Source organism: Corvus brachyrhynchos, unplaced genomic scaffold (assembly GCF_000691975.1).
Source record: "Corvus brachyrhynchos isolate BGI_N302 unplaced genomic scaffold, ASM69197v1 scaffold467, whole genome shotgun sequence".
Lineage (NCBI taxonomy): Eukaryota > Metazoa > Chordata > Aves > Passeriformes > Corvidae > Corvus > Corvus brachyrhynchos.
The window spans coordinates 773,344-790,466 of record NW_008239309.1 but is presented as its reverse complement, the minus strand read 5'-3'; the positions used below and the strand labels follow the sequence as shown (position 1 = coordinate 790,466).

Below are 17,123 nucleotides of genomic sequence, written 5' to 3'. Positions count from 1 at the left end.
ATCCACTGGGTGATGAAAGACAGACTTCCCTAGTCTGTGACCAGAGGGGTGGTATTTTCACCTTCCTGGAAGGTGGGGAAGAGGGAATTGCTTGTACCAATGCAAATTGTTTTCCTGAAAATGCAAATCAGCCAATAAATCCAGACATAAAATACCCCTAGTAACCAGGAAAGTGTTTGGAGACCCACAAGCAGGGTGAGGCAATCCCTTGTGAGAGCATCTGCATCCACCCAGCTGTTCCAGAACCCCATTTGCAGGATCAAAGATGAAAGCCATGCTTCAGCTAGAAGAGGACATACAGAGAACTTACTGTCAGCACTCATGGCTAACCCTTTTATAGCCAACAAAGCCCTGGCTAGAACATCACATCCAGTGTTACCTTATGACACAACTGTTTTCAGGGGTTTTGATAAGTTAACCAGATACAGCTGAACACAGGTCTGTGCCACACAGGGCTGCAAACAGCTAATAGCTACAAGCTGTGTGGCTGAGACATACAGGTAGAGCAGGACAAAGGCAGATACTCTGCAGGATTATCAGGCCATGGTATATAGCTCCTGGACCATATTCAGTGGCAATATGTTAGCAAATGCCTTCAAAAGTTTTTGACCTCCCTTCCTCCTAATTTTGCAATATTCACTGTGTCCTGACTAACTATAAGGGCTAGGGGAACAGGTCTATGAGGAATTTACACAGGTAGGGACAGTAAGAGCAAAGATGGAGTGAGGGACACATTTGAAATGTGACACATGAAAATGAAAGCTGGACCACTATCCTGTGTACTCAGGGACAGTTCCACCAGCCCACTAGTCTCCCCTCAGCTGCTTCCCAAACCTTGAACCAAGCCACTCCAGCCAGCCATTCACCCTAGGAGGAAGTCCACATTGATTGGGTTCAATAGAAGTTGTTTCTTTCTTAGAATGGAAAAGAAAGCCTATTTCCTCTAAGATAAAAGGTCCAGTCTGCATCTTTCTTTTGCTCAGTACCTCTCCATACTGGGAGGCATGCCAAGGAGCAGGATAACATTTTAAGTCTGTGTAAATACTCTGCTACCAGCAGTTCCCTAAACTTGTGTGCTTCCTATCAGCACTCTTTAGGTAAAGAGTAACCATCTGCCTGAAAGAATTATTGTTCCTCACTGCTATGTAAAAAGCCAGGTTGCTTGTGCTTATCTGATGGCAAGTCCTTCCTATTTCTTTTAGACCTAGTTCTGTTAGTCTTGAGAGACAGTATCTCTGTAAATAGTTTAACCCTTCTCAAGCCAAATCACAACATGAATGAGATGCCAAGTTTTCACAGCCAGTCTCACAAAGCAGCCTGATATCTTGTTGATCAGTGCAGTGCACCCAGTGCCTCCAGAAGTTGCTGGGAGAACTGAGGAGGCTCGGCTACTACTCCTTCAGCACCCTTCAGCAAATCCCCCATGCCCCAGCTTCTCAGCCTGAGGCTGGGACTAAGTGTTTTTGCTCCCTAATGAACTTGGTTTGGGGATGAAATGTGATGGGGCATGTTAACATCTCCTGGAAAGAGCTGAAGGTTTGTAAAATCTTAGTGTGTTTTTGTGACTTTGGCTCATATAAATATATAATTCCAATTAAGTAACACAGTCAACCATAAACTTTACCTTTGAATCAGAGCATGGACTATGACCTACAAATTCCAGAGTGATTACAAAATATCTAATGAACTTCATCTAATACCAAGCGCTAAGTAATTTATTGAATGTCTGACAACAGAAGAGAAGGATTAGGAGGGGTCTTGGAAGAAACTCCTGTGGCTTTGCCTCCTTCATAGCTCCCCATTGCTTCAGAGATACAGATTATGGTTTCTAGGGTAACTAGACACACACACACACACATACAAAAAGGACACATTGTCTAATTTGGTTTCCTGAGAGTGTCAGAGCGTTGTCAGGCCAGAAGCATTGCCTAAACATGATTATGAAAGAGATTTGTAATTTATTTAGCCACTCATTTTAATTCGCAGTCACACCTTATGTACCATTTTTTGTTTTAAGGGTAATTCTCATATTTAAATGTACAGTTTCTAACAAATAGTGACACACTAAAATTCACAGACCGTTACAGAAGACATAGAAGACAGATGGTCTTTGTGTATATTGTGTATGTGCGTATGTTACTACTGAGCGAGTTTGTACTTGGCTTCATGTCACACACACACAGAAACAGAAATTTCGATAAACATATGACTTTTCTATGATATCTATGTTTCTGTATGCTTTACATGCATATACACACCCAGATGACAGACCATTTCAGATCACAGCCTTTCACACTGTGGAGGGGAATAAATTATATAGGTGTAAGAGGTGTAAGGGCCAAAAATGAGGCCATGCTGGGTAAAACTGGGGTCTAATGATCCTTTGTAACAGAAGTGACTTGTCTCATTCGGTTTTTGCCAGGCAGGGTTATGGGCTGTTCCCATGTGCACGCTTGTGCTGTGTCTCTGATAGAGCTCTGCTCCATTTTCTTCTTTTGAAACCAGGAGACACCATGCACCTGCTGCAAAGCCCACAGGGCACTGCCACCAGGAGTGCTTTGGGCACACCAAACATTTTTCACCTACAGTGTGGACACTCCTACCCTTTTCTCTCTGCACTTCTAATCCTTTGTGTCATTGCATCTGAAGAAGCAGCATGACTCTTCCTCTTTGGGACCCATCTTTCCCACTTACCAAGTGTCACTCAGAGACAGCATTCCTTCCTCCATCTTCAACAGCTTTTAGGTCATTGATGCCAGGTCAGACAAGCAGTTATCAGCCCACCCAGTTATCAAGGACCTAATCGTGACGTTACTCATATGTTTCAGCTGGGACAACGGCAATATATCAAACTGCATTTGAGCATGTTCCCAGGCACAGAACAGATTGCCAGTTCTGCTCAATCTTTTGAGTAGCCCAACGTGGTTTCGACCCATGCAAACTTGCTCTCCTCTGGAGTGCTCCTGGGCAGGGTTCAGGAGCCAGACCACTCCAGCAGCCACCCCAAGTAGTTTGCATGCAGCCACCCTATCTTGCCAGGACAAGGGGCTGCTCAAAGAGCTCAAGGCTCTTTCATGCCAGCTGCCAGACCATCCCCAGGCATATTAAATTTACTAGCATAAACAGGGCCTTTGAGACTTTCACAGGTCAGGGCTGATCACCAAAGTATGCTTGATGAAGCCATAGTCAATGCTAATGAGCTGATTTCTTTCTAATCATTCAAGGCATTTAGTTTTTATGCTTACTATGAATAAAGCAAATGCCTTGCAGATCTCGTTCAGATTATCAGTTGTTTTAAACTAAAATGTAATTATTTTTTTACACTCTCATCATAAATATCAGAACCTCCAGTATGAGAAAACTTTCAAACAAAGGAGTTTGAATCCATGACCAGGTAGAGTAGTAACCCAGTGCCCTAAAATGACACCAGTGAATCACTCTACAGCAGCTTGTTCATGCCCAGTGCTGCCATCAGCATCCCATGCCCTGGTGAAATCCAAAGGAAACCAACCCAGGTTACTGTCAGCAAAGAGTTTGCAATAAGCACTGAAACTGATTTAACCTTACCTTGCTCTGTGGAAAGACTGATTTCTTCCAGTATCCTTCATATTTAAAGAGTCTCCAAGTGTCCCACTCCCCCAGCTAAAACTGACGCCAAACATCTCCAACACAGGTTACCCAAGCCATGCCAAGGCCAGAAAGTCACTTAATACTACGGCCCCAACTCTTTTGAGCAAAGAAAGATCATGAAGAAACCTCTGATTTTTCACGGGGCAGTTGCAGGAGTTTTAATAGAGGTAGTTTAGAAGATGTCAGAAAACTCGCTATTTTATATCTGAACAGAGTTCAGCAACACTTTCAGGCCAGACAGGTGCTAAGCCAATGTAGACAATCAATATTATTAAAATGGCATTTAAACAAACAAACAATCAAACAAAAAAGCCCCACCCAAAACTACAAAAAACCCCACCACCATGTATACACAGAAACATAAGTAAGATGAAAAGTTCAAAGAGTTTGACTATACACATACAGTATATAGAACAACTGGAATGCTTTATACATAGCCAGCATTTTCTGACTTGAGAATAATTAGAAAGGATTCAAGATGCCTAATTCCACTTCCGAGTGGTATCAGGCACTAACTAAACTGTAATGCAAGCACCAACAAACTTGCATTTCCTGTTCTTAAATGTTTTGAGGCTCTCCGAGTTTTAACTGCTGAACTTTGAGATAGAGATCATAGTAACAGCAGCAGAACAGAACAAAGGGAAGGAAAGCGCAACTGAAGCAGAAGCTTAAACCAAAGCATTTAATTGCATGTTGCTGATGTGCTTCTTTTAAGAGGACATAAAAAGGGCATTATACAGGATTCAAAGCATTTAGGGGTGAGGAAAGAGGGGAGGAAGAGTCAACACTTCAAATAAACATGCCATGTAGAGGAAATATCTAATAATTTATTGACCTTCAGTTTCACATTGTGAAAAAAAGTGAGTTTTACAAAATCTTAAGATGTAGTAGCAAACAACATAGACAATTTTACTTCTTCACTTGCACAGTTTTCTTTTAGCACATGAACCATGTCTTCAATGGCCAGGAATGGGAACATTATTCTGTTCTAATCACTCTTATTCAGACAGGTGTCAGACATATAGAAAAGGGGCTGCACAATTACACCAGAAGAGGAAGGCTGTCCTTTGTTACATGTTTCTACAGCAACCAGCCTGCAAAATAAGAGGAACCTTCCCATCTTATGCCAGGGTTTTTGTGTGCACTCTGCTGTGAACTGCATTTGCTTCAAAGTGTGGGGTGTTTTGCAGGACTGGAATGGTCAAGTAGTTAGCCAGGATTCCCACAACAATTCACAGAGCAAGAGCCTAGTGTATTCCCTGCAGAGACAGAGGCCCACCCTGACTTCAGCTTCCTTCAGCCTACACACAGGAATTAATTGAGGACTTGAAAGCAGACCACAACTTTGGAAACAGCTGCAGAAAACTCATCCCACTTTTGGAAGCTGCATGGTGGTACAAAACAGATTTCATAAGCTAAATAGATGCAAGGCAGCTTCACCTCTAGACTCTGATCAGCTTGACGGAGAACACAGGTCTCAAAGCTACATGTCCTTATTCAAACACAGGGGCCCCTGGGGACCCAGTTCTTTACTTCCTTGTACCTTATGTAATTGCTAGTGCCTGGTGAGAGGACATGCAAAACACAGGAAGTCTGATTTTATGGCTCCCTTCATACTCCTGAGAGTGATCCACAAGATGAAAGGCAACAAAAATTCAAGGCTGTTTGCTTCAACATGGCAACCTGTGCAAGTACAGGGATATAGAAAGTAGACCTATCCTAATCTGTTTTCCTATTGCTTAAAGGCCATCTAAGGGGGGGGGCAGGGTTAGAGAGGCTGTGTGTTTAAATACTTTTTTAATCTATCACTTCAAGGAATCAGTTTAATCAGTGGAACTATAATTTTATCACATCTAGCTGGAACTCACCCTTTCAAAAACTGCAAATGACTGCTGATTAATCAATGTTCTCTCAGTATTCACAGAACTCCAAATACCTTATTTCTGAAATGTAAAGAGTCTATTCCAAACAGCAAATCAAATGTAAGGCAGCACAGAGAAACTTCCAGTGACCAATGTAAACACTTTCAGATGACAAAGCTTTCACAAATACAGCTACATCACTGTCACACAGAGAAAGGCAAGCATCACCAATGTGACTATTTTTGTTTTGCATGCACACATGCAGCTGTTTACTTATACCACAGCACACACCAACCATGTTACTGAATGTGCCAGCTAAGTTGGGCTCCAGAAACATCTAAGAAAAAACACAACACAATACAAGCTTCATGACAGGATCTGGCAAAGAAAGTACCTGTGAAACACAAGCTTCTGAAATTCCAAAGAAAAAGGGTAGCATCATCTCTGTCCAAAGACCAGAATAATAAGAAACAATTTTATTTATAAATCAAAGTTTGGTTTCTCAGGATTATCTGAGGCTTCTGAGCAACCAAGTGATTAAAGACACACCTGGATAACAAAAATTAAAAGCAGCAGAGTTTGAGGGCTTTTTTTTTTTTTTTAAGATAAGAGGTTTGAAATTCTTTATCTATCCCCATAAGAATTTTTCTAGAGCACTTGGGTCTTTGACATCTGGCCACTCAGATGATCATCTGAAATCCAGATGGATGAGGCAATCCAGTCAGTGCAAAATTGCTGCTCTTTCTTCTTCCTTTTTTTTTTTTTTTTAAGACTTCCTCATTAACATATTTTGAGGTTTTATTTTTGTTCTTATTCTTGAATCACCATTCTCCACTCCTTCAGGACAATGTGGCTATATTGTTGGTAACCCTCCTCCAACCCAATAAATAAATAAATAAGTTTGGACAATGACTTCATCTGGGCTTGGTATCCAGAAGCTCTTCCACAGTATTTGCGTTGCAATCAGGAAGCTGCACAAAGAGAATGTTGCAAGAGACTTTGGCTATTTCCAGGTTAGAAATTGAAAGGCATGACCAACAAATGAAATGTTGCAAGGACACCGTCTACAAGACACACCACATGCAACCTGGGGAGCTGGTGGCCTGAGAAAGTGACCTCCATGGCTTCTTCGTTTAGCACATGTGTAATTTAAAATCCTGTCTTGTAATCCTTCCATTTCCGACTGGGAAGCCACTCCTCCCTCCCACCTCCAACTGTTACCCAATAGTTTTCTTTCTTTGTGCAGCAGAGCAAGTCAGCAATCACAATATGTGCAAAACATACAATTCACACAAGCCCTTGCAACATGAAGACAATTGCAGGCATTGTTTCAGCATGCAACCACTGAACAATAAATAACTATATCTACAAGAAGTAACATAATAGGAATCAGACAGACTGAATTATAAATACAGGGAGGAACAGGAACAATGAGCATTTCGGGGATGTAATGTTTGTTCCCCACTGTTGCAAAAACATTTCACCACTGGACTGGTCCTTATGAAGCAGAAGGTAACTTACTGCACACAGGACAATGCAACACAGGGTGTAACAGATGCTGCAGGCACTGCCCACAGGCAAGCACACTCCAGTCAGCAGAGTTCAGCAGCAATACTGCTGTATCTTCATTCACAGCAGCATCTTGCTGTTTCAGACCTGGCCTGCTTCTGCTGCAGCTGGTGCTGGCACTTCAAACCATCACAAAGAAAGGTAACAACCCTTTCGAATTTCACATAAAAACAGTGGCGTCCATGGAAATCAAGCGCTGTGTGGTGCACAGCTAAGAGAAGTTCTGTCTCTGGTTTTTTCATCTTTGAAAGACTGATTAATATTGGCATTAATCCACAATTACTAGCACAAGGACCAGATCACAGGTTTGTCCATTCATATTTAAACCATGTGTTGAAGCACTGAAGACAGGGGTTTCTTCTCCCATTCCTTCATGTCTAGGTTGGATAATTTACAAGGTGCAGATGATTTTCTTCAAATGCAAGAGATGCTGAATGATTTTTCTTCATTAAAACTTCTCCAGATCTGAGGTTCCAATTCGCTTCTCCAAATAAAGGAGTAAACTAAAAGCATGGGAAGAGGTAGAAGGAAAGGGGAGAGAAATTACTTTAAAGATTTTGCTGCAACAATATACCATAAGGTTTTTCTTCCAGATGTCAAAGAAAATTTAAAAGCTAGGCTTAGGATACAACCCTAATATTGTATCCTACATTACAACGTTAGTGGGCTTCCCTGCCCGCTCCGAACGTCAAGGTTCTTGTGCAATACCCAACTACTGATACATAAACCAGACAAGAACATAATTATTTAGGACCAGATTCTGACTTCATTATTCTACTCACCTTACTCTGCAAACCATCCTATTGACTGCAGAAACACTGACTAACTTTTGGGGTAGAAATTCAGTCACTTGAAACCTAAATCAAACTGGCCCAAAGTGATTGGCTCAGTATCCTGCATACTTGCACATTTTTATGTTCCCCCAGAATCTTAAAACTTCGTGGATTTGTTTTAGGCAAATAAGCTTTTGTTACTTCTCTTCCACAAAAACCCACATGAGCACTTAGTGCAGAGTTTTTTCTATCCCTCAGCCAAAACAAACCTGGTTGGATCAAAGCAGAAGGGAAGGTGAAAGTGTCTCACCCCAATACCTCCCTCCACCTTAACAAATTCTGAATTGAATTTACTCACAGTAGAGAAAGGGCCATAGAATTCCCTTACTTAAAATACATCTACTCTTCATTAGAGCAGAATTCTCCCTCATTTCTTTTCACACAGCAATATACTATGCATCGATAAATCCATCCTGGAGTCCTTTATAAAATTTATTATTCAATGAGAAACTCAGCCTTTGGATACTGAGATTGTGCTTTGCTTTTTCACTGTGAAGCTGTATCAAAATGCCAGCTTCTAAACCATCATCAGTTCATCAGCAATTTCTGACAGCACTGCTAGAATTTTAGAAGGCAAATCCTACTTCATTACAATGCAAATGAGCTCCAGCACACCCACAGATCCTTTGAACACACCACAACTCTCTCAGGCTGTCTAAGAACAACAGAGAACATTCACAGGAAACAACCCAGCCTACATAACAGTCCATAGTGCTTTTGCAAGTGTGGGCTATTTTTTTATGTCTAAAAAAGTGTCCACTCTTAGTGTGATTAGTCTTTTCTAGGCATTCTTCAGCATAGCATGACATACTTCCCATCAATACAGACTATCAACACTGAAGTCAAAACAGTGTTTCTTGTCATGGGATGAATTTTAAAAAAACTATAAACAATTCCAAAACAGAGGGGAAAAAAAACGACTCAAAACTCTCAAGTTTGAGGAACAAGACAAAGCAGACTGAAGTCTTCCTAAAAGCTGTCAGACTGGGGCCACACAGCGCCATGAAAACAGAGCAATCAGAAGTAATTTCCTTTTTGTCCCTCCCACCCACTGACAAAGCAGCAGGAGTTAGTAGGAAAAAAAACAACCTACTTGCTGGATGAGCACACAGCACTGGAGAGATTTCAGTCTATGGCTACATTCAGACAGTTATCTTGTGTGCTTGTTAAGCCAGTTATCTTGTGTATTAGTGAAGCTAAAATAATGGCTTTTAACAAGATACTACAGAATAAAGGAAAGCTTTTTGCACCGTTATACTCTGAGAACTCTTTTTCAAAATAAAACACTCCCTCACGTACTGCAAACTCCAGAACAATTAAGTCAGACTCAGAAGAATAAGTCAATATTTTTCTTGGCACAGACCTGAGTCTGGGCATTCAATACTGCTGTTCTGATAACACTGAGAACCGCATAAAGTCAGTAATAATACAAATTAACTGAAGATATTGAGACATAGTTCCCAGCTAGGGAGGAAGCTGACACACAGAAATGAGGGCTTCCATTTGCTGTCGGGGGGCAATTACTGCCAGTAACCAGGACCTGCCAAGTCTCTAAAGTTTGTCGTGCTTTCCCAAGAGAAGTCTGGGGAAAAAAAGAGTGAGAAGGGGAGAGAGAGAGGGGAGAGAGAGAGGGGAGAGAGAGAGGGTAGTATTTTCAAGGCAAACAACCACCTGAGAGAAGAGCACCTAGTGGCACAACACTCCGCAATTTCACACTAGATTTCAAAGCTGAGCTGCTGCTTTGCATGGGCCCAACCTTGTATTCCTTACTCAGTCAAAGCTCCCAGTCAAATGAAAGGCAACTACAAGAGTAACTGTCTGCACTATCTATACTGCTTCAAAGACCTTTGGGGTTTGCATTAAGTGCAAATGTCAACTGCTGCAAAAAACACCAAAGAAACCTCCCCAGTGATCTGTCCCAAACTGAAGAACCTAGAGAAGTCTTTATACATAAGTTGTTCTCCCTGGAGAAGATTCTGGAGAATCTCTGTCAGTCTGAACTTTTAGGTAACCCAAAGGCACATGTATAGCTTATTTAATTACTGCAACTCTATTTATTTGCCTTTTTTTTATAACCTGCCTGCCTTCATGGGTACAATATACACTGCTCAAATCAAAAAAGAAACTACCATTCACAGGGCATTGATTATTTAGGATCAAGGACATCATTATATTTATTTGGCTGGCAGTAACTGATTTTGTACTAAAGCCACAAGGAGGAAGTGGGGAATAAAAGCAACACAACACAAACGGGAGTCTACCTGGTTTGTTGCAAAATACACAGATTAATAGTGAAAATCTTCTCCCCTCCTCCCAAAAATAAGAAATGCACAACAACCAATCAAGCAAGACCAAATTCAGACTTGCTTGTGAGAAGATACAATGCTGAAGTTGCATCTGGTAAGAGCTTGGCCCATTATGTATAATTAAATTGTTTTGGAACAGTGTGTGCTATAGACTAGTAATTATTTCAGGCAGCAATATTAATTACACATCTTCCTGACACTATATCTAGTTCAACATATATAAGCATATGTATTTTGAAAAGTCTGTATTTTAAAGTGTAGCAATGGAGAAAATGCAACCTTAATCCATGCAGATGCAACCATGCTGTCTAGGTGAGATTGAAAATGAGGCCTGAACTCCCTGTAAAACACCTCTCATAAGACAGCAGCTTTCCCTAAAGCATCAGCATGTAAATTCAAGTGAATTTACTATCAGACTTCAGATCAGAATTTACTGTATCTTTTTTGGGTACTGTTACTGGATGCAGAGTGACTGAGTCTCAGTCATCAGGAAAATGGCACTGGAACCTTTATTTAGCATGCATTTAGTACTTAAAAGCAGAGCCAATTTCCAAAAGATTATCTGCATTTCCCCACAAATTGAAAATGTTATTTTTGCTCAGTCCTTTACATCTAAATCATGAAGGAAAAGGCCTTGTAAAAGTCAGTGCAAGATATATGGCAAACTACTTCCAGCATCTGGCTTTGTCACAGACATGGTGCCTGGCTTAAAACAGCCCATGAATGTATGTGTCACAGGTGCTCCAGATGTAAAATTGCATCAAACATACTCACCCCTCCTCAGAGCTGCTGCCGAAAAGTTTTTTGAAAAGCATTATTACAGTGAAATTCAAAGGTGTTATTTCTTACCTGGTAACTTTTAATTGCCAACTTATACACAATTAGGAGGGGAGGTGCTTCCATGTGCTGACAAATGCTGTGGGAATTAATGAATATGGCACAGTTGTTATGCTGTTCCATACATCTAACGTGGGATCGTAGCAGTCCAATGTTTTGCACCTCTGAATGCCGAAGTAGCCTCCAACCACATACAATTTGTTTCCAGATGCCACTGCATGGCAGCTCATTCGCTTTGCTGTCACATCTCCCACCTTAGTCCACTGGTATGCCTCACTGTTGAATTTATAAGCAGAGCATGCAGAGAATTCAGTATCTCCACCCATAATAAAAATCTGGTTTCCCAGAACAGCTGCAGCTGTGTAGCGCCAGGGCTGGGGGCAGGTGGCTGGTACTGTCCATCTGTTTTCACACTGATCGTAGCACTGGACTTTGGGCAGCTTGTCATGGCTAACACTGGTACCACCAAAAGCAAACAGCTTCAGCTTTGCACTGACTACAGCTGCATTGCTTACTCCCTCTCGCAGTGGGGCAACCATGGTCCATTTGTTGGTCACGGGGTCATACTGTTCTACCTGCTTCAAGGATACTGAAGGGGAAGCTGGAAGGCAACCAGTTGCTGCAGTGTGTCCTCCTACTACATACAAACAGTGCTTAAGTTCAGCAGAACCGTGGCCAAACCTAGCTACCAGCATGGGAGCAGCCTTTGACCACTCCTCGTGAAGGGTGTCATACACCCACACATCTTTGGAGACTCCATTTTCTGATCCTCGTCCCCCAGTGATGTACACTTTGCAGCCTATGGCACAAGCACTGAACTCTTTCCGTGGGCTTGGAATGTCAGCCTTTGGAATGATCTCCTTTGCCTTTTGATCCACCAGGTACAGCTTGTCACACATAAAGGTTTGGCCACCCAAAAGAAAAAGTGAGTGACCAGCTTTTCGGGGTCTGGCACACAAGCTGGTAACCACTCCATCATTCTGTAAGATCTTCAACTTGCATCTTATTGATTCTTCTACAATCTCCTTGCTTTTCCTTTGCTTGGTGATAAGTTCTTCCATGGCCACATTCTCCATAAGGTATATGGCTGGCAGGAGGGCCAGTCTCACTGTCTGCAGCAGCTCTGGCAGGTAACAGTGACGCTTACTCAGGTCATAGTTGACCCAATTGATAGCTGATTCATATACCGGCCTTTCATCTTCAGTTTCTAATTCTTCGCTGGAAAGGAGCTGCACTACCATGTCTTTTGGCAGTTGAAGGAAGTCTTCGCTTTTACTGATACTCTGGAAGTTGCTAAGGCACATCCTCCAAGAGAGCTCATACAGCTTGGTGCACTGATGAGCATCTGACAGCAGCAGCATACCGAGACAGTTGGTGGGATGAAGGTTTTTCTCCAGAAATTCTGCACAAGCATCCCGAATGTCCTGAAACTCCAGCATGTCACCAGCCTCCAGCAATGACTCTGCATTTTCCTCATTGATGATAACTCTGGAGGAGTATGCATAGTCCAGAAGAAGCTCCAAGACTTCTGGGTGAATTGAATTGTGAAAGTTGACTTCACTGTCCTGGCTCTCTTTCAGTCCTCCACTGAACATTGCTTCAAAGTAGCGGCTACAAGCAGCTAGAACTGCTCTGTGGCAGGGGAATGACCTGTTTCCAGCATGGAGAAGTACATCTGTAAAGAGACGCTGCTGACGCAGGAGGTTCAGGTGAGTAAGGACACTATCAGCGTAGGATGACTTGTGGAACAAGTATATGTTTATGGAGCCAGTACTGGCCCTAGACTTGCGATTTTCATGCATGCTGACTGACATTTTCTTTTACACCTATAAGCAAAGAAAAAATTTATATTAAATAAAAGTAAAATTCATTATTATTTTTACATATCAAAAAGTGTGTCTATTATTCACTATAGGATGGGGGAGAAAAAAGCCTTAATTTACAGCTGAGTGGACAAAGAATTGCATCTCCTTTTGGCATGTGTTTATTTTTTTGTAAGCTGAGATTCATAAATGACATAGTCTAAATTTGTTGCCCAAGAGCAGGTTTATCTTGGGAAACCTGATCTCCAACTTTCATAGCAATACAGTAAGCAAGTAAGTTAGAGAAAGAAAATGAACCAGGACTGATTTTCTCACCCTTCCCCAGCCTGGACCAGCTGATTCATTACATACATACACATGCACACGCTTGAAACATTCTCCTGTACTGAATCATAGCAGGAAGAGCTACCAGACAGAATACCTAAGGAATGTCAAAAGCTGTATAGGGAACAAAAACCTACTAATCCCATTAGGAAGCTTCCCTTTGGTATAGTGATTCCGTATGCAACAGCACAAAATGGAAAAAAAAACGAACTTTAAAATAAAACCCTGGTATCAACCATACATTTAGGCTGGTGTAAATGTAAAAAAACCTAGACTAGTAAATTCTACAGGTCCCACCTTTATTCCACAGAATTCAGCACTATAGCAAATATATAGGCAGGGTCAGCAGAAAAACATGTTTTGACTACCAGCTGAAGTCACTGAGACATGGCCTCTGAAGCCACCTGGAGAGTCAGGTCCTCAGAGCTTAAGCCATCAGTTCATTCTGAAGTTTTGAGGAGGCATGAAACAGAAGACATATCCTATCCTGCTCTATTCCTAGCAAACAAAACGCTGTTCAGATCCTATTTAGAGGTGAATGTTACTGTTACCTGCCATGGTAACAGTAACCTACCTGCAAGTATATGTATAATTACAGCAGCAAGTTTCCAGATTTAAGTAAGTCAAAATAGTATGGAGTATAGGGAAAGGGAGGAATATTGCCAGACATATAAAGCTAATGGCCAAAAAGCCACAGTGCAAATAGTAGGAGATGAAACAGACAGAACTCAGTGCAAGCTGTGGCAGTTAATCAGTACTCTAATAATCTCACTTCTCTCTCTTCAAACTGCAGAGAAAACTCAGAGAAAGCCAAGAACCAAACTTGCCTAATTATTATGCTATTTGAATGTCCAGAGTACCTTTTACTGCACCTTCAAATAAAGAACTGGCCAGAAGGTCTACCTGGAAAGCATGCAGTGTCCTAAGTCAGAGCATGACCTGGGGCCACTTGCGAAGGTTTTTAATGTGGATACACTTTACTCTCACACAGACATTTTCATATACTTGAGCATCTTTAAGCACTGCAGAACTGTAGAATTTCATTCCCACATTTCATGCTTCAAGATAATACAAGAGCTTTACAAGCCTCAAAAAGAAGCATTTTTAAATACATGTATTTTTCTAGATTCATATGACCAGAAATAACAAAATCAAAACCACATGTTTAATTTGGACAGCAGACTCCATTTCAGAAGAAGCAATCTGTGTATATAGAGCATGCAACACCTGCAGTATAAATGCAGCACAGCCAGTACCATCCTCCTCACTATCTGTGCTAATGTAATTGATTCACCATATTGAACAGCAAGTCTGTGATACACCTTTCCCTTCAGTTACAGCAAAAAAAAGCCCCTAAACCAAATTTAAAGTAAGGAATAAAGAGACACCTTACTGTAAAACTACTGTAGCCCATTTCCTTTTATCTGAAACACAATTTGCCTGATGAAACTTAACTGGGATTGAAAAAAGCAAGTAACACAGCCCAATATATGGTGCTCAGCCCAAAGTCCTTCAAACCAGAGAGGAATCCTACACATCAGAGCTACAAGGCAGAGTATCTGTCTCTACCATGCAAAAGTTTAGAAAGGGATCCTACGAGTACTCCCTAGACCAACCTATTAAATACACTAAGCACAGAACAGCTTAAGGCAGCTGGTATGTCTTCAAAACAAACTCTTTTACAAGGAAAATTAAATGACCTTTAATGGAATTGTATTGTCTGGCAAAAAAATACGCAGATGGCATTCAAGGATCTTGAGCACTAATCTCAGACTAAAATAACCCACTTAACCTATAGCCAAAAATGTGATACTGACTATTTACAGGTTGAAATCTCCTGAAACTGAAGGATTACAGAAAGGTCATGGCCTGAAACACTAGTATACAAGCAGTTTGAAGACACAAACAGGAAGCTGAACACTTTACTGTAGTTTTTTTCAAACTTTTCCATGCACTTTACTATTTTAAATGATATTATGATGCAATGCAAAGTATTCACTGGATCTCTACAGGTGGGTTTTCCTCACACTGAGGACTTACTCTTTCAAGGTTCCTCACCAGGGAGCAGGATGGGAGCTAAACACTCCACTGATCAGAGACAGCAGAATAACCAGGATCTGAATATGCTCACTGCCCCTCACCCTCCATTCCAATTAACTGAATGTGTAGACATCACAGTCTAGGCATGTCAGGATCTCTATGAAAACACAGGTCCTCTTCTTTGCCCCCTCATGTTGGGGGAATTCAGAGTATACTGAAAACTTTCTTTCATCATGCACACAGGGTTCAGAAACAGGGCAGGTAAAGTTCACATCAGAGGCTGCAAATGCAGGCATTTAAATCTTTCACCAGGCTGTGTACTACCATGAGCACCACTTGTTCAGCGCCACTCAGAATGAGCCCAGAACCACAACAAAATAGAGGCAAACATAAAAAAATCCACCCTGCAGTTATGCATACAGTGGAGACTAGTGAACTACAGACCACATGCAGAGGGGAGAAACAGATCACTGTCTGTTACCCAAAGCCCACTCACAGCCATAGTAAAAAATATCACTGTAAAAAAAAAATTGCATAAGAACCCCTCTCAAACAGCTACTGAATAAGGCACTCACTATTTCACCCTGCTATAACAGAAGACTTAGTCTCTTGCTGAGAAGTAGATTTCACATATGCTAGTCTTGAACCGTTCCTGTAAGATTGCCTTTATCATTGCAATGTCATCTATTGAGAGGAATTCAAAATATGCCAATTCACATTTAAGATAAGTTAACATATTTCCCCAAACAGAACAAAGATACATATCTATACACATCTTTTTCCTCCACTATGGTGCTGAGATGAGTTCACACATGGACTACCTGAACAAACACCCTTAGAAGCAGTATCACCATTCACTAACAGGCAGTGTTTCCATAAACATCCTTTCTGAGTCTCTGGCAATTAGGTCAATCCAGAATCTTATAAGAAAATCAAAATGTAAAAATGACATCTCCGATTTCTCTGTTTGGTGTTGAAAATTATGTAAGCCTCAAATTCTTCAACAGAGGTAATTTACAGTCAGTGATCAAGTGATCATCTTGAAAAATATTAGCCTTCATATATAAGGCTACATATATAATAGTTCCCTTCAGGCGTTTTTTTCCTTAGAAATAGTATTTGTATGTAAAAGACAAGAAGTGGTCAGTAAATTACAGATACAGATTTTATCTAGGAACAGAGGTTGAACCAAGACTTTGATTTATAATTACACTTCAACAGCCTACTTGTCACAGCAGCCCAGTAGTAAACACTACTTTACGACTAAACAACAGGCTCCTTGTCCCACTTAACAGTTCTACAGCATGCAGGTCTCAGCCTAAATAAACTGAAAAATTAAGTATTTTCAAATTACTGACACATCCCTGATGCAGGCTCATTTTAATACGACTGTATAATTACACGGTGGTTGCGTTTTTTTTAAGAGTCAGTGAAACAGCCGAAAGAGGAAATCTACTAATCATCCCATCGATGTAACTAACACCGCTTTCAATTGCTAAATCTGCACCGATACTATCGGCAGAAGCAAACCGTGAGCCTACCTAAAGTCTTCAAACTCAGTGGCTGCCTAGGACCTGCAGCGAGACAGAAAGCAGAACACGCTGCTCCTGCTAGGAATGCACTACAGCTCTGCAGACAAAGAAACGCAACTCTAAATTCCCCTCAGTTCGCTCCATCAAAGCACCTAAGTAACTTCGTCTCTGAAAAGAAACTCGCAGAGCTTCTTTCCAGCCTGATATAAAATCCAGTGGGAGAAGCTAAATGCATTTGGTTTCCTTTATAGAGCAATAACCACGTGCAAAAGTTTCTGTACCGGCGCAGGGAGAGCAGCGCCGCAGACAGGTCACGGAGCAGCGAGGCGCTCGCTCATTGCCTGCCCTCCCTTACGCGCCCCGAGGG

General features: G+C 41.3%; 1 protein-coding gene across 1 annotated transcript; it reads right to left on the bottom strand.

Moving 5' to 3' along the window:
* Window positions 1-4,437: 4,437 nt before the first annotated feature.
* ENC1 (ectodermal-neural cortex 1) lies at window positions 4,438-12,883 on the bottom strand. Its single transcript, XM_008638613.2, has 2 exons — window positions 11,050-12,883; window positions 4,438-7,564 (listed from the first exon to the last, which is right to left on the bottom strand). Exon 1 carries the CDS (start codon window positions 12,849-12,851, stop codon window positions 11,082-11,084), a length of 1,770 nt encoding a protein of 589 aa, XP_008636835.1. The 5' UTR covers window positions 12,852-12,883; the 3' UTR covers window positions 4,438-7,564; window positions 11,050-11,081.
* Window positions 12,884-17,123: the final 4,240 nt, after the last annotated feature.